The sequence below is a fragment of the Bos javanicus genome, chromosome 3 (genome assembly GCF_032452875.1).
Source record: "Bos javanicus breed banteng chromosome 3, ARS-OSU_banteng_1.0, whole genome shotgun sequence".
NCBI classification, from domain to species: domain Eukaryota; kingdom Metazoa; phylum Chordata; class Mammalia; order Artiodactyla; family Bovidae; genus Bos; species Bos javanicus.
This window is the reverse complement of record NC_083870.1, coordinates 16,503,652-16,526,650: the sequence shown is the minus strand read 5'-3', so window position 1 is coordinate 16,526,650 and position 22,999 is coordinate 16,503,652. Positions and strand designations below refer to the sequence as shown.

The window sequence follows — 22,999 nt, the reverse complement described above, 5'->3', positions numbered from 1 at the left end:
TGCACTCAATATGCCAGCAAATTTGGAAAACTCAGCAGTGGCCACAGGACTGGAAAAGGTCAGTTTTCCTTCCAACCCCAAAGAAAGGCAGTGCCAAAGAATGTTCAAACTATCGAACAACTGCACTCATTTCGCATACTAGTAGGTTATCCTCAAAATCCTTCAAGCTAGGCTTTAGCAGTACACGAACCGAGAACTTCCAGATGTACAAGTTGGGTTTAGAAAAGACAGAGGATCAAAGATCTAATTGCCAACATTTGCTGAATCACAGAGAAAGCAGGACAATTCCAGAAAAACATCTGCTTCATTGACTATGTGAAAGCCTTTGACTATGTGGAAAATTCTTCAAGAGATGGGAATACCAGACCACCTCACCTGTCTCCTGAGAAACCTGTATACAGGTCAAGAAGCAACAGTTATAACTGGACATGAACAACAGACTGGTTCAAAATCGGGAAAGGAATACAAGGCTGTATATTGTCATCTTGTTTATTTAACTTATATGTAGATTACATCACATGAAATGCTGGGCTGGATTAATCATAAGCTGGAATCAAGATTGCTGGGAGAAGTATCAATAACCTCAGATACGCAGATGATACCACTCTAATGACAGAAAATGAAGAGGAACAAAAAAGTTTCTTGATGAGGGTGAAAGAGGAGAGTGAAAAAGCTGACTTAAAACTCAACATCCAAAAAAAAGATCATGGCATCCGGTCCCATCACTTCAGGGCAAATAGAAGGGGAAAAGTGGAAGCAGTAACAGAGTTCCTTTTCTTGGGCTCCAAAATCACTGCAGAGGGTGACTGTAGCCACAAAATTAAGACACTTGCTCCTTTAAAGGAAAGCTTTACAAACCTAAACAGTGTATTAAAAAGCAGAGACATCACTTTACTGACAAAGGTTCCTATAGTCAAAGTTATAGTTTTTCCAGTAGCCATGTACAGATATGATAGTTGGATCATAAAGAATGCTGAGTGCTGAAGAACTAATGTTTTCTAATTGTGGTGCTAGAGAAAACTCTTGAGAGTCCCTTGGACTTCAAGGAGATCAAACCAGTCAATCCTAAAGGAAATCAACCCTGTATATTCATTGGAAGGACTGATGCTGAAGCTGAAGTTCCAGTACTTTGGCCATCTTGATGTGAAGAGCTGACTCACTGGAAGAGACTTTGATGCTGAGAAAGACTGAAAGTAAAAGGAGAAGAGAGCGGTAGAGGATGAGATGGTTAGATAGTATCATCAACTAAATGGATATGAATCTGAGCAAATTCCAGGAGATAGTGAAGGCCAGGGAAGCCTGGCATGCTGCAGTCCATGGGGTGACAGAGTTGGACATGACTTAGCAACTGAACAACAACTGGTGGTCCAGTGGTTACGAGTCCACCTGTCAATGCAGGTGACACAGGTTTGGTCTCTGGATCGGGAAGATTCCACTTAGTTGCTGTGGAGCAACTAAGCCTTCGCGCCACAACTACTGAGCCCACGTGCTTCAACTACTGAAGCCCGTGCACCTAGATCTGGTGCTCTGCAACAAGAGAACCCACTGAGATGAGACTCCTATGAACCGCAAAGTTTAAACTTAACCTTAAAATCAATGGGAAGCCACCAAAGGAATTTAAACAGTAAATACATAATTTTTATAGTTTTTGTAATATCATTCTAGCCACAGACAATATTGAAGGTAGAGTATCAGTTTAGAAGCTACTGTGAAAGTCTAGGTGAAAGACAGCAGTGTCTCCTTCACCTAGTAAGAAATGGATTTGAGAGATTTTTAGAAGAATTGACTTAGCATTCAATGATGTACTGAACAGAGGAGGTGAGGGAGAAGGTAGAGTCAAGAGGGACTCTTGGGATTTTGCCTCAAATAGCTGGGGAAAGGATCACTGGAGAAAAAGTAGGTTTACAGAGGGAAACAAATCTGACGGACTGTTAAAAGTCGGATATTTGCACGTTTTTAGAGGCGTTAGAAACAGATAAATTCCTTATCCTTTCACCCAGTAACTCCATTTCTGGTATTATACCATACAAAAATTAACCAAAAGGAATAGAAATTGTCTGAAGATACTCAGTTATGCCATTTACAAAGTAAAAACCTGCTAAAAGTGCAAAGTTGGTGGCATGGTTAAACAATTGGCATATTAATCTATGTATTTTTAGAATACAAAATACTCTTATGTGGATCTGATGACACAAGGAAACATGCATATGGAATAATTTTTAAAGGAACCTCAAATGACACATATACAAAATGACCATAAACGCAGATATATGCAATAACAGAGACCGGAATGGAAAATCTGCAGAGGTATAAACTACTAAGTGTACTGTTTATTAGTTTATTTTGTGAAAGATAATAGTGAGATATGCTATATATGTGCTAGCAAATCAAATCAAGCAAATCTTGTCAGTATTCTCAGGATTCAAAAAATCCTTTTAATTCCTACCTGGTAAACGATGGAAGCCAGAGATGCATTTATCAAAACCACACCATCTTTCAGAGCTTTTACAACATGGTAAGATCCATTCACAGTAGTTAGCTGCTCTTCAAAGTACTCCCTCAGGAACTGGTACATAATCCTGAGATTCTGAAAATCAGCCCCAAAGTAGCACAAATCTGAAGAGATTTTTTTTTATTCCCTAATGCCATTTTAAACTCAAAGCAAAAAAATAAATAAATAAATAAATAAACTCAAAGCATTAAAAAAAAAAAAAGTGTGACTATGCATTCTGGGGCTTAAAGAAGTAAAAATAAAAATCTTTGCTCGCCTTCATCAAATTCTGTTGGAAAGATGTCATTTTAAAATGGTACTAGTGTCTGAAAGATCCACTAATGACAAGCAATTAGAAATAGTAAGCTTCAAAGCTTATGTCAATTTTAGTGTAATTTGTGCCATTCCAGAAACTGACAGTTGGGGGTAGGGTGGGGAATGGATGCTGGAGAATGACTACAACATTTTACATCTAATGATCATACTATAAAACTCTGGTAACTTCTCTGAAATGAAGTTTTAGAATGAGGATCCCCTCCAAAGTGCTACCCTTGGTGCCAACTTCATCTCTTTCCTATAATTCTAACCAAGTTGTATCTTTTACTTCTGGTTTAGTATTCCTCAAGGATAGAACTACTTAATAATGATAAAGTAGTAACTTGCATTTTCTGAAGGCAAAATCTGGAAGCAAAGAAAAAGTTTTCCTAGCAAAAAGACTGCCCACTGAAGGAGTTACCCTTAAGGGGGCTAGAAAAATTCAAAAGATAGACTCACATCTGAAATATAGACTTTTGTGCTGCTTTTATCAAATACTTCTACTGTAATAACATAGACCTGTCCCACCTCTAGACTCCATCGGTCTCCAGGTTGGACTGTGAAACCTGTACACAAATCAATAAAGAAAAATATCAGAAGAAGCCATTTTTCTATAATGAATTTTAAAAATACAAACTTTAAAAAGCCATTTAAACAGCAAAAGTCACTAGTAGATGGAGATGGTTTCCAAAGTAGATCCTTTAGTTCCCTCTATAAAACTATAATAATTTGGGGTTCCAAAGATTCTAGTTTAACTTAGTTCATCTCAGGTATAAAAGCAGCATTCTCACTTACATCTGTATACAGATACCACCCACCCCAAACCCACAATTTTGCTCATTTCTGATATGTCAGGCAAGTTTTCAGCTGCTTTCAGTCAGATTCATTGCTTCATGTGGCTTAAGGACATAGGTTTCTTCTTTCTTTGTATGAAGTCTCTTTTCCTAGTCCAACCTTGTATTACATGGAGTTTCATACTTTTTCACAGTCTATTTCAAGATGCTTTACTCTTGCAAATAGCATTTAACTAGAACAATGCGACTCCAGTACTCTTGCTTGGAAAATCCCATGGACGGAGGAGCCTGGTAGGCTGCAGTCCAGGGGGTCGATAAGAGTCGGACACGACTGAGCGACTTCCCTTTCACTTTTCACTTTCATGCATTGGAGAAGGAAATGGCAACCCACTCCAGTGTTCCTGCCTGGAGAATCCCAGGGACGGGGAGCCTGGTGGGCTGCCATCTATGGGGTTGCACAGAGTCGGACACTACTGAAGTGACTTAGCAGCAGTAGCAGAACAATTCAAGAAAACATGTCAAAGTAAGGTTGAATTTTAAATTAGTTAAGTCTCAAAATGAAGCACTCTAATCTTTAATGCAGTCATTTCAGTGGCATACTTTAAGTTATTTGGCTTTCTGAAAATCATTATCTAAAAATACCTAAAAATCCAGGCTCTACAACATATATGGTGCAATTTGGGAGTCCAGACACAGATCGCATATGGACATCTTAATTTTTGCTTAAGGAAATTTTATGAGCTAGATTTGGGTGAAAAGAAAAATATAAGCTACCAAAATGAATAAATAAATAAATAAGCCCATAAACAAAAGCAAGTAAAAATTCTTTCATTATCTCTTAGAAAGCAAAACTTAAATGCATACATTCTGAGAAAAATCTGAGGGTTCAGTAATCACGGGTATCAGGTATTCTTGAATTTCAAATATCAGGAAGATGAAACGAAAGAAAAAAAGATCTTGCTCCAAGTTTTTAATATTCATTTAGCTACAGAATCCTCTTCCCCTGTAAAAGTGTTTCATAGGAGCCCATTAGGGAAAGCAGGACAAAGTGGAATTGCTCTGGCTGAAGAAATGGACAGTGGTGGATGGAGAGGGAGCAGCATGACTTGGCATCCAGCCCAGTAACTTGCCTCGGGCTCCCCAGACAGTTTTAAAAATCACTAATTGATTTTCTATTACCTGTGGCAATTCTTTAATATCAAAATGTTTTCTCTTCCACCAGAGATACTTCTATGTCATACATCACACTACACATTATTTATTCTGTTAGCCTATAACACTACACATTATTTATTCTGTTAGCCTATACACAATCTGGGGCTTCTCAGGTGGTGCTAGTGGTAAAGAACCCTCCTGCCAACGCAGGAGATCTAAGAGATGCAGGTTCAATCTCTGGATTGGGAAGATCACTTGGAGGAAGGCATGGCAACCCACTCCAGTATTCTTGCCTAGAGAATCCCATGGATAGAGGAGCCTGGTGGGCTCTTGTCCACAGGGTCACAAAGAGTCAGACACTACTGAAGCAACTTAGCATGCCTACACAATCTAATTAGTAATGTAATTCCTTCTCAGAAATATACTATGTCCAAAAGCTAAGAAGAAATTATTTCTGCTCTGAGAAATGTATTACTGAAATGATCGGACAGAAAACTCTTATTATTTCTAAGTATACTAATTTAGAAGTGCTGTTAATTCAGTCATGCACTAGGCTATAATTAGGCACTACAGTATCTATAGTGACAAAGCAAAATATTTAATCTATTTCAGGGATCAAACTTTTAAAGCTGCCCAAGTACTTTAAAAGAACTATTAATATACATACAATTGATATGCTAATTAAAATTTCTTTTTTTAGTGAATGTCAAAGTTGCTCAGTCGTGTCCAGCTCTTGGCAACCCCATGGACTATACAGTCCATGGAATTCTCCAGGCCAGAATACTGGAGTGGGTAGCCTTTCCCTTCTCCAGGGTATCTTCCCAACACAGGGATTGACCCAGGTCTCCCACATTGCAGGAGGATTCTTTACCAGCTGAGCCACAAGTAAAAGCCATTTGGTTTTACTATTCATTAAAGCAAATCTTTTAAACACTGTGTCAATCTGAGTTTGGTTTTAGTACATACTACATTCATAAACTATAAGAGCTAAAAGGAAATTCCCTCGTAGCTCAGTTGGTAAAGAATTCACTGCAGTGCAGGAGTCTACCTGCAACGCAGGAGACCTGGGCTAGATTCCTGGGTTGGGAAAATCCCCTGGAGAAGGAAATGGCAACCCACTCCAGTATTCTTGCCTGGGAAATTCCATGAACAGAGGAGCCTGGTGGGCCACAGTCCATGGGGTCAAAAAAGATTTGGACACAAGTGAGCAACTGAACATGCATGCAGAAGGAAATTCAGGAGCATATCATTCCTTTCATTTTACAGATGAGGACACAGATCTCAATAGGTCTCTAAACCAGTTCATCCCTCCATAATCAGAATAAGACATCTACCTTTTATCTAATCCTTCCCTGTTTGGAATTTCATTTTATCTTGCTCCTCCGAAATCTTACTCCTCAGAAATCTAGCTCCATCAACTGACCTTCTTTTCATCTATATCTCTGCCATCTCTCTGTTTAACTTACAGACATATTCAAGTTTCTCTTAACTTAAAAAAATTTTGTCTTCTTCAAACTTCTGCCTTGTTTTCCTCCTCCTTTTTAAAGCCAAGCTTTAAAAACCCAAGCTTTCCACTTTTATTGGAAAAGTGATCCAAGACTTCCTAGTTACTAGAGACTTTCAGTCTTTATCTCTGCTGATTTCACCTGAAGAACATTCTCATCGCAAATTCCTCACTTGGTTACCATGAAATTTTTCTCTCCTGATTTTCCTACTATTTCCTACTCTCCCAATTTCCTATTAAACATTCTTTCTGGGCATCCTTAAAGTTCCTCCTCTTCCAAATGAACCTTAGAAGCTGGCAGTCCAGAGTTATGTCTTTGGTCCTCTTCTCCTCTCACTCTGCATATTCTCTCTAGGTTCACTTTCTCTACAACAGCTTCAACTATCACCTGTCTATAAATTAATAACTTTGAAAGACTTTTCTTCATCCTGAATCTTTCTCCTCAAGATGCATAATAAAAATTTCTGCTTGGATGTCTACCCCACAGATACTTCAGGTTGACATGTGAAAAACTAGTTTTCTTTTCCCTTAAACATGCGCCTTCTTTTATATCACCCATCTCTATGAGTACCACCAGCCACCCTAAGGCAGGCGCTGGAATAAATTATGAATCGTCACCTTCCATGTCAAGAGGTAAATATATTTTAATATTTAATAACAATAAATAACAATATGGAATAAACAACAATATGAACTGAGAAAAAAATGAAAAAACTATGAAGAAAATCATGGTAAGTATGCCTGGGGAAGGCAGTTCAGGTAAGTGCCTGACGCACAGCTGGAACTAAATATCAAATATCTTAGTTTACTTTGTAGTTACTATTGTATTTGTTCACAAATGTCCTAGGCACCTTGAAATGACTAGAGAACAAACAACTCTGAACCAAAACCCCTCCTGAATGTTTTAGACAAATAATATAACAGAATATAACAGCTAATTAACAAATACTATTCTACAAGAAATACTATACCCTTTAAGACTGATAGGCTCTTACTCAGAGTAAGCCTACTAAGCCCTACATAGTTACTCCCTCTCCTACTCTATTACCTTTTCTACTATTTTGCCCTGATTCTCTGCACTCAGCCGCAGTGTCTTCCTTGCTCTTCTGTAAACATGCCAAACATGCTTCTGCCTCAGAACCTTTGAACTTGCTATTTCCTCTTTCTGGAGAGCCTTCACCCAAATATCTGTGTGGTTCATTGCTCAAATGCAGCCTTATCAGAGAGGACTTCCCTAACTACCCTGAGTAAATCCTCAGCACTTAGAGCAATGTTGAGCATATAGGAGAAATATAATAGGTATTTACTGAGTAAATTAAACAAATTAAATATTTGAGATTCAAAGATGCAAAAATAGGAAATATTTCAAAATCAATGCTGAGAATTTTATGAATTCTCTGGAAATTTCAATTTTCTGAGGATTTTAATCTTTATACTGTTTTGTTTTCATTGACTATATTAGAGCTCTAAGTAACTCTCTTTGTTCAATCCTTACAGAGCAGGTTTAGTGAATTTTTTAAAATTACTCTTAGACACAGATGTAAGGAACAGACTTTTGGACCTGTGGGAGAGGTGAGGGTGGGATGATTTGAGAGAATAGCATTGAACCATGTATATTACCATATGTAAAATACATGATCAGTGCAACTTCAATGCATGAAGCAGGGCACTCAAAGCCAGTGTTCTGGGACAACCCAGAGGGATGGGGTGGGGAGGGAGGTGGGAGGGAGATTCAGGATGGGGAGACACATGTACACCCGGGGGTAATTCATGTTGATGTATGGCAAAAACCACTGCAATATTGTAAAGTAATTATCCTCCAATTAAAATATATTAATTAAAAAATTACTCTTGCCTCAATTTAACAATTAAGTAGCCACTGCAGACAATATCATCTTTTCTCAATTATTCATGTAAAAACAAGAACAAATTAAATAACAGTTACACAAGTTCCTCCAAAGTCCTCCCCAGTCTCCTATTTATAATTTTTTAATATAACCTTATTTATATTTGGCTGTGCTGGGTCTTTGCTGCCACATGGGCTTTTCTCTAGTTGCGGTGCACAGGCTCTAGGGTGTGTGGCCTTCAGCAGTTGCAGCTCCCAGGTTCTAGAGCATAGGTTCAGTAGCTGTGGTGCACAGACCTAGTTGCTGAGCTGCATGTGGGATCTTCCCAGATCAGGTACTGAACTGTGTCTTCTACATTGGCAGGGAGATTATTTAGTACTGGGCCACTACGGAACCCTGCCTATTTACAATTTATATTATGTTGCACATAAGTTCTGAAGTCAACAGATTCCAAATTCCAACTATTCTTCTGTACCTACCCTTTGTTAGAAACTGTGACAATAATTTATAGTGCTTTTTAAAAGATAGAACCTATGGAAAATAAATGTAGTAGTGTTATAATCATGCTTAACCAGTTATTTTACCAAGGAACATGTCTAGCTTGCTCAAGGAAATATAGATTAGCAGTGAAAACTTGAAAAGGATACTTTTGTGGACGAAGATAAGGTTAGTGTGGCCCAGCTGGATAGCAGTCACCATAGCTGTTTTCTCATCCAGTGAAGCCACTTTCCCAGAAACAGAAATATTACATGAAACTCTGTGGTCTTGCAATTCTAATGTATAATGTTCCAGGGGAAATTTCACCTCTGTAAGACATGAAAGATACATAACCATAATGAAAGCAATAGACAATAATATATTGTTGGATTATAAGAAGAAGCAGGTCAAAGTAAGAGCAAAATCTGCTTTTCTCTTTATTTCCTCCCAACTATAACGAATTTCTACATATATAGAAATTGAGGGGGACTACTATATGAGTTTATTGTTGCTTATATTCTTAAAACTCAGTAAACTAAAAGTAGGAGGAGGGATCTCCACTAGGAAAGTAAATAAAGGACTAATGTTAATGGAGCAAATGTACACTTTATAAACTGAGTGGGACTTTTGGGATCAGCAGGGTATTAAATTTTTCAGATAACAGAGTTTCTCAATAAACAGCTTTTTTACAAAGATTATTCAAACCCCTTCTATTAGCCCCTTCTATTAACTATTAGGTAAAGCTTCTTCCCTTGTCCTAAGTTAGTAAACTTTTGGTTGTTTTAATAGACAATTCAGATGCTTATGGGCACTGAAGCTAAGTAGTAGTTGAACTATAGCATTAGTCTGTTTAAGATATGTGGGCTACCTCAGTCCAGTATTAGCTCAAGTACAGCAATTAAAGAATACAGTTGATCTTTGAACAGTACAGGGATTAGAGGCACTGACACAACCCCCACGCATCGACCTCCCCACGCAGTTGAAAATCCACGTATTAGTCAACCCTCTATATCCCCAGTTCTGCATGCACGCTTTTAGCCAACCAAACATCAGGTAGTACTGTAGTGTTTATTTTTTAAAAATCTGCATATAAATGGACCTGCACAGTTCAGACCCGTGTTGTTTGAGGGTCAACTGTACTTTTATCACAAAAATATAAGACAGAAGTATTTTGCACATATAATGTGAAGCTGCTTCTCTTGTTAGCAGAAAAGATTTGGGAAATGTTAGTCTTAGGAAAAGCTAAATCAACTTACCTGTCATTCTTCCCTGAACCATTTTTGCAACTCGGTATTTAATATATGCACCTACTAAGAGATAAATATCTTGGGATGGTATAAGAAATATATTCTCCAAAACAAGCAGACGTATCAATGCTGCTGCCACTTTCTAAAAGAAGGAAAAAAAAAAAAACAGAAAGTTTCCACAGGCAAAATCCTCAAGGCTGTCCTCCTTATTAAAGTTCACTTTTATAAATTTCTTCTAAAATATTTTGCCAAGATTAAAAAAATGCTTTCCTAAGCACAGATCATAATTTCAGTTAGCCTTAAAAAGTGATCATGAATATTAATGCAGTGTCAGCTTTCTAAGTCACTTATTAAGTCACTCAAACAAAAAATAGAAAACAACAAGCTTTCTAAAGGAGAAGGGTAGGTAAATAAAAAGGCAAGTGTGATAAAATGGGAAAAAGTAAGACCTAACTGTATTGCACTGAAATTCTTTTAACCAACCTCCAGTGAACTGACTTTCCAGATTAAGTTAGTCTGTATCCCTTGTTGAACATATCAATTCTTGTGAAGGCTTACCCAATACAAAGTTAATAGGCTGCTCTCTAGAATGTCCACATATATGTTCCTGCCACTTGAATTAAATGCTTGCCAAAAGACATTTGTTTTTCTCAACTTTAATAATAATTAATTTAAAAAAAGCATTATATGAAAAGAGTTGTTTTCTATAAAAAATTTAAATGTTTTGAAAAGTTATAGTCAGGACTTCCCTGGTGATCCAGTGGTTAAGAGTCTGCCTGCCAATGCAGTGGACACAGGTTCAATCTGTGGTCGAGGAAGATCCCACATGCTGTGGAGCGACTAAGCCTGTGCATCACAACTACTGAACCCATGCCCTAGAGCTTGTGCTCTGCAACAAAAGAAGCCACCACAATGAGAAGCCTGCGCACCTCAACTATAGAGTAGCTCCCACTCGCTTCAACTAGAGAAAGCCCCAGCGCAGCCAAAACACAATGATCTGACTGTGGCTCAGATCATGAACTCCTTACTGCCAAACTCAGACTTAAATTGAAGAAAGTAGGGAAAACCACTAGGCCATTCAGATATGACCTAAATCAAATCCCTTACAAGTATACAGTGGAAGTGACAAATAGATTCAAAGGATTAGATCTGATAGACAGAGTGCCTGAGGAACTATGGACGGAGGTTCGTGACATTGTACTGGAGGTGGTGATCAGAACCATCCCCAAGGAAAAGAAATTCAAAAAGGCAAAATGGTTGTCTGAGGAGACAACCTTACAAATAGCTGAGAAAAGAAGAGAAGCAAAAGGCAAAGGAGAAGAGAAAAGATATACCTATCTGATGCAGAGTTCCAAAGAACAGCAAGGAGAGATAAGAAAGCCTTCCTAAGTGAACAAGGCAAAGAAATAGAGGAAAACAATAGAAAGACTAGAGATCGCTTCAAGAAAATGAGAGATACCATGGGAACATTTCATGCAAAGATGGGCACAATAAAGGACAGAAATGGTATGGACTTAACAGAAGCAGAAGATATTAAGAAGAGGTGGCAAGAATACACAGAACTATACAAAACAGATCTTCATGTCCCAGATAACCACGATGGTGTGATCACTCACCTAGAGCCAGAATTCTGGAATGCAAAGTCAAGTGGAACTTAGGAAGCATCACTACAAACAAAGCTAGTGGAGGTGACGGAATTCCAGCTGAGCTATTTCAAATCCTAAAAGATGATGCTGTGAAAGTACTGCACTCAATATGCTAGCAAATTTGGAAAAGTCAGCAGTGGCCACAGGACAGGAAAAGGTCAGCTTTCCTTCCAATCCCAAAGAGAGACAATGCCAAAGAATGTACAAACTACCGCACAAATAAATTAATTAATTAATTTTTTAAAATTAATTTTTAAAAAAATAGTTAAAGGCAAGCTAAGGATAAATTTAAAAAAAACTTTTTTAATTAAGAAAAAAATTAAATAAAAAAAGAAATTAAAGGATAGCTAAGACGTACTGCTATCAAATTAGGTGTAGGTGAGAAATATAAAAGACCAGGGGAATATCCTTGAAAAATATATTAGAATTCTGCACTCAAATTGCTTCACACATGTGTAATTTTTCACTCAACCATAAAATAAAATGAAAAAGAAACTAGAAACTAATTTATGCAAGAATAAGTATGTATATTTTTGACCAGTGAATTCGTAGACAAAGAAAAGTCTTGGACCTACATCAAAGGATTAGTGAATAAAATGCAGTTATGTTTTAAGAGAAAATGCCAGTAACATTTGTAATTGTACTTGGGTAATAACATGTTTAAGGAAGACAGGTTTTCAAAAAATGTTTATCCGTTTCAAATAACTTTTTCAATTGGCCTAAATCAATCAGGTTAGAGGGTTTCTATTATAGACAAACATAAGAAACTATTCCATAGGCAAGACTTAATGTCTATAGCATTAAATTTTTACCTTATAGAATGGTTCAGAAATTCGAACTTTTACGATAGCAGCACCAGTTTTAATGCCAGACACCAAAATCATATCTCCCTGTTTCTCTTCTTTTTCCATCTCAGCTATATATGCAGGGGGAGAATATTCTGCTTCAGAGTATCTCAAAATCCTAAAGAGATAAACTTTGTTTCTAGTAAATTATTCTTCTTCCATAAGGCTCTGAGAGACTTTAAACATAGTCTCTTCAATGTCTGTATAGTGTCAAAAGTTTAAAATTTCCACAATGACCAGATAAAAGAGAAGTACTTAATACGCTTCTGGCTAAAACTGTTGTAGGACTAAAACCCAGATTGTCTGAGAGCTATTGCTGGGCATTGAAGAGAAAATTTCACACTAATATCCACTCACTGTATTTCAGTGAGTGTTGATAGCTTGAAAAACAAAAGTGTCAGAAGATATGACAAATAATTGTACAGTTCTGATTTCATGAACTCCTCTGCAGTGACTCAAATTAAGCCATCATCAAGGTACCTACAGCCATGCCATATTTTCCCGTGGTAAATTTATTTGTTCCAAATAGTTCCAGATAGAAAAATGATCAAAACCCACACAAATGACTGCTGTTCAGTGTGCTACCCAAAGGCAGATGTCTCCTTCAAAGTCACATAGTTAGGTTTGGTTTCAAGGTTACCTAATTTTGCTAGACAGTTCTTCTATTGCTGATTCATTATCCCGGGCAATGCTCCACTCAAACACCATCCCTGCCAAACTACTAAAAGTATTTCCTGTAAAGCAAGGCAAAAGCAGATAAGACAAAATCACATGTTCAAAAATATTCAGGTATCTTTAATAAGCAAGGGAAATTTAACTAGAAAATTATTTTTAAGCCTCTTTCATTAACAAATAGATGCACTACCATTAATGAATTAAAACACATCTACCAGGAAGACCCCTACACAGAGTAAGTACGGTTGCTGTATAAGCTTTCTGAAAGTGAAAATGACTCAAGCTGGTTAACTGCTGGTTGACAAAATTATGGCACTATTTCTGTTCCTTTCAACATAAAAAGGCCACCTTATAATCTATCTCAGGGTTGACAGTCATCCCTAAATCCTGGCCCCTCTAATAAAAATTTTTATAAAAACTAGATTTGAATATTACTAATATGTTCATTTCTCACATTTTAAAAATTGCTCTTCACTAGTTTACAAAGAAAGAAGCAATGCATTAAAATGGTTTTTTTTACATATTACACAAGTGTAGTATGTGAAAAACAATGTAAAATCAGTCTTAGGAAAGATAAAATTATAAAATTTTCACAGGTTTACATTTAATTCTCTTGGCCTACAGAAAGTAGACTGATCAAAACAGAGATAATAATAAATTCCAAAATGTACTTTTTTTTTCCCCTCCAAAAATGTTCTTAATTGTTGGGACCATTAGCAGAAGCCCAGTAGCAGAATTTGGATTCTGAACTAGGAAATTTTAATGAAAGTCTGTAGTTAATACATCAAACCACACTCAGAATTGTTAATTCTTCTTGCACATGAACTTCATATGAGAAAATAAACATTATTTCCAACCTACTTTTCTCTCTCAAATTTCTGTTTCCAAAAACTAAACACAAAAGTGTTCATTTTAGGTAATTTTGTTGAATCCTCTGGCATTCGTTACCTTCAGCATCCAATGCCCTCACCATCAGTTCCAGTGGTGAATCATCTACATAGAGTTCCCGAGTTCGAGATATAATTTCAATGCTGTTTATCACATCAACCTTAACATCACACCGCAGTTCATGGTCAGTCACTAAAACGAACCCAAAAACTGAGAATTTAATTCAACAGGTCATGAATCTATTAAATGTTTCATATACTGAGGAGCTTATTCTAAATATTAAGAAAAAGAAAGGCATAATAGTTCCTTTCAACCTGTGGAAGAAAACAGCATAGCAACAAAATATATAAGAGCATCTGTTTACAAGAATAGACACTAGAGCAGTGATTCCCAGACACTGATCTATAATAATGTTTTTATTCACCCATCAAAAAATGAGAATTTTAAAACATAATAAAATTAAATATATTCACTTTATATATTCCCTGGGACTTCCCTGGTGGCTCAGACGGTAAAGTGTCTGTCTACAATGTGGGAGTCCCGGGTTCGATCCCTGGGTCAGGAAGATCCCCTGGAGAAGGAAATGGCAATCCACTCCAGTACTATTGCCTGGAAAATCCCATGGACAGAGGAGCCTGGTAGGCTACAGTCCATGGGGTCGCAAAGACACGACTGAGAGACTTCACTTTCACTTTAAAGGAATATATATTCAATATTACTTTTGAAGTGTTAGAATGCTTTTCCTTTTACGAAATTTTAAGAGTATATTTTTTTAAATGTGTTTATTTAGGAAAGTAAGAGGGTGGCAACCATATGCCATTCCTGTCTGCCAATAAATTTCTCACTTCATTTCTTTCAATTTTTTTTCTTGGACCATGAGATTTTTAGCCTGAGAATCACATATTAGACCCAACTAGGGTTCCACTCAATATGTTCGTTGCTCAGTTGTGCCCAACTCTTTGCAACACTGTAGACTGCAGCCTGCCAGGATCCTCTGTCCATTGAATTCTCCAGGCAAGAATACTGGAGTGGGTTGCCATTCCCTTCTCCGGGGGGGTCTTCCTGACCCAGGAATCAAACCCAGTTCTCCTGCATTGCAGGCAGATTCTGTACCATCTGAGCCACCAGAGAAGCCCAATATAGTCATGATTAACTTCAGAAACACAAATTGAAACAGTACAGAAAGTAGACTTATTTCCATAAAGATGAAATAAGGGTGAAATAAAAATTATTTTGGGGACTTCCCTGGTGGCACAGTGAATAGGAATCTGCCTGCCAACCCAGGGGACACGGTTTCAATCCCCGATCCAGGAAAATTCCACATGCCTCGGAGAAACTAACTCTGTGTGCCACAACTACTAAAACCCACTCACCTAGAGCCTGTGCTCCACGACAAGAGAAGCCACTACAATGAGAAGCCCATGCACCACAACAAAGAGCAGCCCCAGCTCACTACAATAGAGAAAGCCTGTGAGCAGCAGTGAAGACCCAATGCAACCAAAAAATAAATTAAATTTTTAAAAATTATTTAAAAATATTTTGGGACTTCCCTGGTGGTACAGTAGGTAAGAATCTGCTGGCCAATGCAGGGAACAGAGGTTCGATCCCTAGTCCAGGAAGATTCCACATGCCGAGAAGCAACCGAGACCACAGACTACAACTACTGAAGTCCATGTGCCTAAAGTCTCTGCTCTGCAACAAGAGAAGCCACCACAGTGAGAAACTCTTTCACTACAACAAAGAGTAGCCCCTGCTTGCCACAACTAGAGAAAGTCTGTGCACAGAAACAATGATTCAGTGCAGCTGAAATATAAATAAATTTAAAAAAATTTTTAAGTATTTGCTGAACAATAACCACATGCTGAGCACAGTGCAAAATGTACTGATCATTCCATTCTATTCTCTCCACCGAAATCACTCAGCTGTCTAAACCCTTTCTTCACCCTTCACGTGAACTTTTATACCTAAAATTTATGCCTTCATCTCCAAACTCCTCTACCTGTCCTGTACCTAAGGTTGAAAATCTAGATATCCCACTACAAAAAGGCATTTTCATATATTCATAGACTACATCTGGAATGATACAGAAAAGTGGTTGTCTCTTGGAGAAATGAGATTAGAGATTTACTTTTCATTATATAACCTTTTCGGGTTTCCCTGGTGGCTCAGACAATAAAGAATCTGCCAGTAATGCAGGAGATTACCCCTGGTTTGATCCCAGGGTCGGAAAGATCCCCTGGAAGGGAATGGCTGCCCACTCCAGTATTCTTGCCTGGAGAATTCTATGGACAGAAGAGCCTGATGGGCTACAATGGGGTCACAAAGTATAGGACATGATTGAATGACTAACACTTTCACTACTTTCACATATAACCTTTCATATTCTTTAAATATTTTATCAAAGAGAGGTAACATCTAGTCAGAACAAAACAAAACAAAAAATCAAAATAAATCTAACACTCTTACCAAATAGAATATGCCCACCTCGTCTCTCACCATTATCCATCTCTGTCACAGTTGAGTAGTAGTGAAAGTCACTCGGTCATGTCCAACTCTTTTCGACCCCATGTAGCCCACCAGGCTCCTCTGTCTATGGAATTCTCCAAGCAAGAATACTGGAGTGGGTTGCCATGCCCTTCTTTAGGGATCTTCCCAATCCAGGGATTGAATCCAGGTCTCCCACACTGCAGGCAGATTCTTTCCTGTTTGAGCTACTAGGGAATTCCCTAGTAGCTAGTGGCTAATCTCTGTCATAGCCACTCATTTTCTCTATTAGACTATCACCAAAAACATCATAAACAAAATCCCAAGCACCTAAACACCAATGGAGTGCTTAAATCTTTTAACCTTTACAGATACCTTATGGTTAGTAGGTAATTCAATATCTGTCAAACAAATGAAGAGTTTCTCTTAAGGCATGCTCTTCCCTTTCAAAATGTCCCTTCCCATTTCAGAGTGCCAGTTTCCATTAAGATAAGAATGCATCTTGTAGAACACTAAGACTGCCATTCATTACTGGGAATCTCCATCATCTATGTACACAATTGTTTTAATAGCAAAATTGTGAAAGCTGATTTGAAAGATAATTTTGGAATATTCACAAGTCAGATGAAACCAAGCTGAGAGCCAGATTTGACATTTCTCCAAGCAACTGTGTGCTCTTTCAACATCAGAATGAATTCACGTAGTTAAGAGTAATTGCATGACTTCCCTGATGGTACAGATAAGAATCTGCCTGCTGCAGGGGGCGGGGGTTCGATATCTGGTTCAAGAATATTCCGTGAGCCACAACTACTGAGCCCATGCTCTAGAGCTTGAGCCCCAACTGCTGAGCCCATGCACCTAGAGCCTATGGTCTGCAACAAGAGAAGCTATAGCAATGAGAAGCCTGTGCACCACAATGAAGAGTAGCCCCCTCTCACCACAACTGGAGAAAGCCCACTCACAGCAACAAAGACCCAGTGCAACCAAAAATAAATAAAATTTGAAAACAGTAATTACATTAAAAAGAGCATATGTGACCAAAGCAACACTTTTCTCATCTTTGTATCCTTCTCTATACACAGTAGCTGCCCTGCATGACACAGTCCTCAAAGATTCTCATCTTTGAAATCTCATATTTCATCAACTCCAAGACACTCATTTTTCTGACATTTCAACATCTCTGAAATTAGGGTTTTATCTTATGACTGATGACATCTTAGAACTGTCAACCACCAGGAGTCATAGCATAGTTATCATTTACTGCACTTGTGAGAACTTTAAAAGGGCCAACATCAAACTTGCAGAATGGGTATTAGTAGTTGGAATAAAACATGGTGAACAGTGGTGGAGCACTCTTTCCCCTTGGAACCAAACAGTTAAGGACACAGAGTGGGAAAGATGGCGACTCAGATGTGCTAGAAACCTTCTCAAAGCTGGAGACAAAACAGGTCAGCTTTATAAATTGTAAAGCCAACTAATGAGTCCAATACTAATACCTTGTAGGTGGTTTTGGTTTAATTCTTTTAAGAAATGCAACATCACTAACAGTCTCAATGGTACAAAGGAAGATGTTGTGGGGATAAACACAGACATTGATGATTCCCAATCAAAAAGTGATTCAGATGAAGCAAAAATGTTAAATTTTTCTTAGGAATATTTTAACCAGTTAATTTTATTTCCTTTTTATTAGGCTTGAGAGTGATACACAATAAAAATAACCATCTAAGTCAAAAAGAGCCCTTCAATAGGTATAAAGCAAAAATTCTAAGTGAAGAAAAGCAGTTTAGTTGGCAATGTTGTTCTTGCTGCTGCTGCTAAGTCACTTCAGTTGTGTCCGTCTCTGTGCGACCCCATAGACGGCAGCCCACCAGGCTCCCCCGTCCCTGGGATTCTCCAGGCAAGAACACTGGAGTGGGTTGCCATTTCCTTCTCCAATGCAAGAAAGTGAAAAGTGAAAGTGAAGTTCTTCAGTCGTGTCGTCGTGTCCGACTCTCAGCGACCCCACGGACTTCAGCCTTCCAGGTGCCTCCGTCCATGGGATTTTCCAGGCAAGAGTACTGGAGTGGGGTGCCACTGCCTTCTCTGGACGTTGTTCTTAGTAGTACATTAAAAATAGTTATAATAGACGGCATCTTCAATTATATGAAATATGGTATACCAAACATCTTAAATTTATTTTTAATAATACAGTATAGATATATAATTTATCAAAATATTTAAGAGCCACGCAGATATTTCTGACCTATCAATATGAAAATACCAAATGCCAGAAACTCAGGGACACAAATAGCAATTCTTAAGCTGCTCTGGTCTAAAATAGACTAGCATATGCTTCCCAAATTTCGGTACGTATGAGAATCATCTGGAGAGCTTGTTAAAAACACAGATCCCTGGGACTTCCTTGGTGACTCAGTGGTTAAGAATCTGCCTGCCAAAGCAGGGAACACAGGTTTGATTCCTGGTCTGGGAAGATCCCATATGCCATGGAGCAGCTAAGCCTGTGCACAACTACTACTGAGATCGAGTGCTGCAATAACTGAAGCCTGCGCACCTTAGATGGAGAAGGCAATGGCACCCCACTCCAGTACTCTTGCCTGGAAACTCCCATGGATGGAGGAGCCTGGTAGGCTGCAGTCCATGGAGTCGCTAGGAGTCGGATACGACTGAGCGACTTCACTTTTTCACTTTCATGCACTGGAGAAGGAAATGGCAACCCACTCCAGTGTTCCTGCCTGAAGAATCCCAGGGACGGTGGGGCCTGGTGGGCTGCCGTCTGTGGGGTTGAACAGAGTCGGACACGACTGAATCGACTTAGCAGCAGCAGCAGCAGCAGCGCACCTTGTACCCATGCTCCCCAAGGAGAAGCCACTGCAATGGCAAACCCAAGCACCACAACAAATAGCAGCCACCACTCACTCCAACTAGAGAATGCCCTGGCATAGCAACTAAGACCCGCTGAAGCCATAAATTAAAACCACAGATCCCCTGACTCATTCCAGAGATTCTGATACAGCAGATCAGGTGCGGCCTGAGAATTTACACTTCTAACAAGCTCCCAGGTGATGAAGATGCAGATTCATAGATGGCACTAGTACTTGAGAAGTACTAGTTTTTTATTTTATTTATTTATTGGCTTCACTTGGTCTCTGTTACTGCACACGGGCTTTGTTTGTCTAGTTGCAGTGAGCGGGGACTACTCTAGAGTTGTGGTGCTCAGGCTTCTCCTTGTGGTGGCTTCTCTTGTTGCAAAGCATGAGGTCTAGAGTGTTCGGACTTCAATAGTTATGTCATGTGGGCTTAGTTGCCTACGGCACATGGGATCTTCCCTGACCAGGAATTGAACCTGTGTCTCCTGCACTGGCAGGCAGATTCTTAACCACTGGACCACCAGGGAAGCCTGAGAAGTACTAGTCTTTATTCTGCCTTTTGCCTCACTCAAGACCAACCTCAGAACGTAACAACCAAGCTAGTTCTGATAAATAGGTCCTTCCCTTCTCCACTGATTCAACCAACCAGAGTTTCTGCTCTGTGTCAGGCACATTGCCAAGGGCTGGATGTTCAAAAATAAAAAAATTTTAAAAGTTACAGGCTAGGATGCCACAATTAAGGTTTATATTGCAGGAATCCTTTTTTCTACCTTAAGGGGCATTTGAAGCCAACACTGTCTGTGTTAACCATCTACAAAAGACATCAGATTTTTCTACTCCAGGGGAACAGTTACATAGTGTGTTTTGTCTCAACATACCTATCTCTCGAGCAAGAATAACACTGCTGAGGCGTATTGGTTGGGTAGATTCAGCAATGAGCACAGCTTTTTGAGAACATAAGGTGCCATTTTCATATAAAGGTTCAACAGTTACTGCATCATGATGGGTGGAATGCCTGCCAGGATAAAACACTTAAGAGTATGAAATACGAATGTGGGTTAAAATTAACTTTTGGTGGAATATAGGTTCCTATAGTTTTTCCATGTGACATACTACCAGGTGTATTTATAGGTTTTTCTTTAAAATAGAAACATTGCTTAAAGAGGTAAGATTTAAGTGGAAGAGACTGATGAGAACATTTTCCAGTGATCCCTTGTGCCAAGTTACATTCCTTCCTCAGTATTTAAAGTGTCACAATCTTCCCTCAGTATGTAAAAATAGGATTGATGCTGTTGTTTCCAACAATGAGAGACCTGGCTTCTCAAACTCTGAGGAATGAATTTCCTCCAATCCTAGAAATTGGACTGTTGCTATCTAAGGTGGAAATCTTGCTAAAATTATGAGGCATGAGTCCAACTCAAAATACAGTTTAAAAAATCATTAATATTTTTGGATGGATGGAAGGAATTGATTGATTCCTTCAATCCTAGATTGACGCCTTCCATCATCCTCAGTCAGGAGATACGTCACAATGGATCACTGTGTAAGCCTGATTTCCTTATACAGACTCATAAAATGGGAGATGAACTTCTTACACTGGAGAAAACTTGGTGCTTCTCTTCAGTGATGGTAAAGGGAAATCTCCAATTAGGATGAGCCCTCTGATACCGTGGAGCCCACTTGAGCTAGGTTCCCTTACCCTTAGGAAACCATACAACCTATGGTTGGGTTCTCTCACGCCAGAGAATCATGTCTTTTCATCCTCAGTCAGAAAGTCATTCCCACCAGAGTTGATTACCCCAAACTTGAGTGTACACTTCAAGAGAGTACTCTCATATGAGGGAGGAAACATATTAATATGTGACAGGCAAATCTTATCTCCACCTAAAATACACCTTCTCACACAAGTTTATACTTCATATTATCTATGCCTCAATTCACTCACCTGTAAAATGGAAAAAATAGCGCTTAATTGATAAGACTGTAAAAACGGAATGAGTTAACACATGCAAAGTGCTTAGTTATGTATATAATAGTTAAGTGTTTTTACACTTAAAACCTCACTTTAGTTTGCAGCGAACTCGCACATCCTAAGCCTCTCTAGCCCCTCAATAAATTTCCTCAGACTTTGGGAACTCCTCGTCCTAGCTCTTAACACTGAAAGTTCTTTGCGGTGGGTAGCCATGGTTGTCTAAGGCCACCAACACAGGGTTTCCTTATACCCTGACAGCTGTTCACATAGTGACTACCCCTCCCAACACATACCATGAGAAAGCCAATCTCACACGTTAACTGCTCATAAAAGGACCCACACATAAGCTGAAAACATCCCACACGAGGGCAGGCCGTATTAGAAGGGCTGGCCCTCCATTCCTGCTGACTTCCCACCCCTGATCCCTACAGGCAAGGCTCTTCAGGATTAGTGACCACACAGTATTCCGGTGGCGTCTTCCGTTCAATGAACCCTTCCCATTCTTCCTGGGTGGCGTGGGGGTGCATACTCTCCGTGATCCCGCCACGCCTCACCAAGTGTAGCAGCCCCGCTGAGCCTCCAGCAGGAAAGGAACCCGGCCTGGCTCCCGGCCAAAGGGTAGCAACACCTGTGGTACATTAAGTTTGTTGGCCAGGGTTCCAAGCAAAAAGAGAAGCAGAAACAGGAGGCCCTGCAGAGTCACGCAGAACAGCCCGAAGCCTCGGGGATTTGGCGACCCAACTGTAGTCATGGCGCCCTTCAACTCCGTCTCCTCGCTTAACTACAGCCGTGCCCTCAGCTCCAATATCAGCCAATCCGCAGGCGTGACGTCAACAGGCGGCCGTACCGCTTGGAATTATGGGAATGTTTTTAGGAAGGGCTCCAACAAGCCGTTATGTTAACTTTAAGGCAGAAACCCAGCTAGCTACCCACTTAAAGGGCTACCTTCTTAAATATTGGGTGGCAGGCCTTTTTAATAGTAAAGAACAAGCAGAAAAACCTGAAAAATCTCTCCCAGTTAAATTTCTCCTTCTGTTGCCTACTATGGGTTTGACTCCTAGAGCAACCCCCCACCAACTTTTTTGGGGGGCAATAATTTCCCGTCAGCATTGGCCCGTGCATATAAATGGAAAAAATTGTTCCAGTCTCTGGTATAAACAGCTGGACTTTGTCAAGGAAGCTGTGTCATTTTTACTAGTAAGTCAGATTCATGTCCAGCCTCAAGGCCAGAGTGCAGGAAATGCCAGGCACTGGCGTCTCAAAGGCAGCTTTGAAAGTTATCCACTCACACAACCTGTCTGTAAGCAAATACTCTGAGAGGACCTCTTGTTAAATTAACTTGTTTTCTCCAAATATCTAACAAAGTATTAGCTCAAAGCCTGTCTCAGGACAGTTTACTAAAACCACACATATATAGGAGTATGTAATCAGTGTCATATTATTGCAGTTGTTTAGTGAGCAGAGTCCAATAAATCTGGGATTTATGAGAAAGAATAAGCATGACTGTAAAGGAAATACATAGCTGACCCTGATGATGCCAGTGTCAGATTAAAAACGTCTGACATGTTATTTCTAATCTTTACATTTACCTAAAAATACATATTATCTTTATTTTACAGATAATGAAACTAAATGGTTGACATAAGAACACACAACTAGAGATCTAGAGCTGAGTTTTGACCCCAGTTTGGACCACTTCCAAAGCGTGTGTGCTGCGTCAAATCCTACTGCTGCCACCCACAAAGATCTATCTTTACCCAAACTTAGCTCCTGTGGAGAAAGCCCATTTGGA

At 39.1% G+C, this 22,999-nt stretch overlaps 1 protein-coding gene across 8 annotated transcripts in view; it reads right to left on the bottom strand.

The window, feature by feature from the left end:
- The window catches only part of NUP210L (nucleoporin 210 like), a 102,187-nt gene extending 80,093 nt beyond the window's left edge, over window positions 1-22,094 (bottom strand). For all 8 annotated transcript variants that reach the window (XM_061404766.1, XM_061404790.1, XM_061404776.1 and 5 more), the window contains exons 1-10: window positions 21,762-22,094; window positions 20,114-20,250; window positions 13,945-14,076; window positions 12,962-13,055; window positions 12,289-12,439; window positions 9,840-9,972; window positions 8,754-8,912; window positions 4,243-4,311; window positions 3,266-3,372; window positions 2,447-2,587 (exon numbers count right to left, since the gene is read on the bottom strand). In XM_061404766.1, the coding sequence (XP_061260750.1) occupies window positions 2,447-2,587; window positions 3,266-3,372; window positions 4,243-4,311; window positions 8,754-8,912; window positions 9,840-9,972; window positions 12,289-12,439; window positions 12,962-13,055; window positions 13,945-14,076; window positions 20,114-20,250; window positions 21,762-21,958 (1,320 nt within the window). In that variant the 5' untranslated portion in view covers window positions 21,959-22,094. The remainder of the gene's footprint in view (window positions 1-2,446; window positions 2,588-3,265; window positions 3,373-4,242; window positions 4,312-8,753; window positions 8,913-9,839; window positions 9,973-12,288; window positions 12,440-12,961; window positions 13,056-13,944; window positions 14,077-20,113; window positions 20,251-21,761) is intronic.
- Window positions 22,095-22,999: the final 905 nt, after the last annotated feature.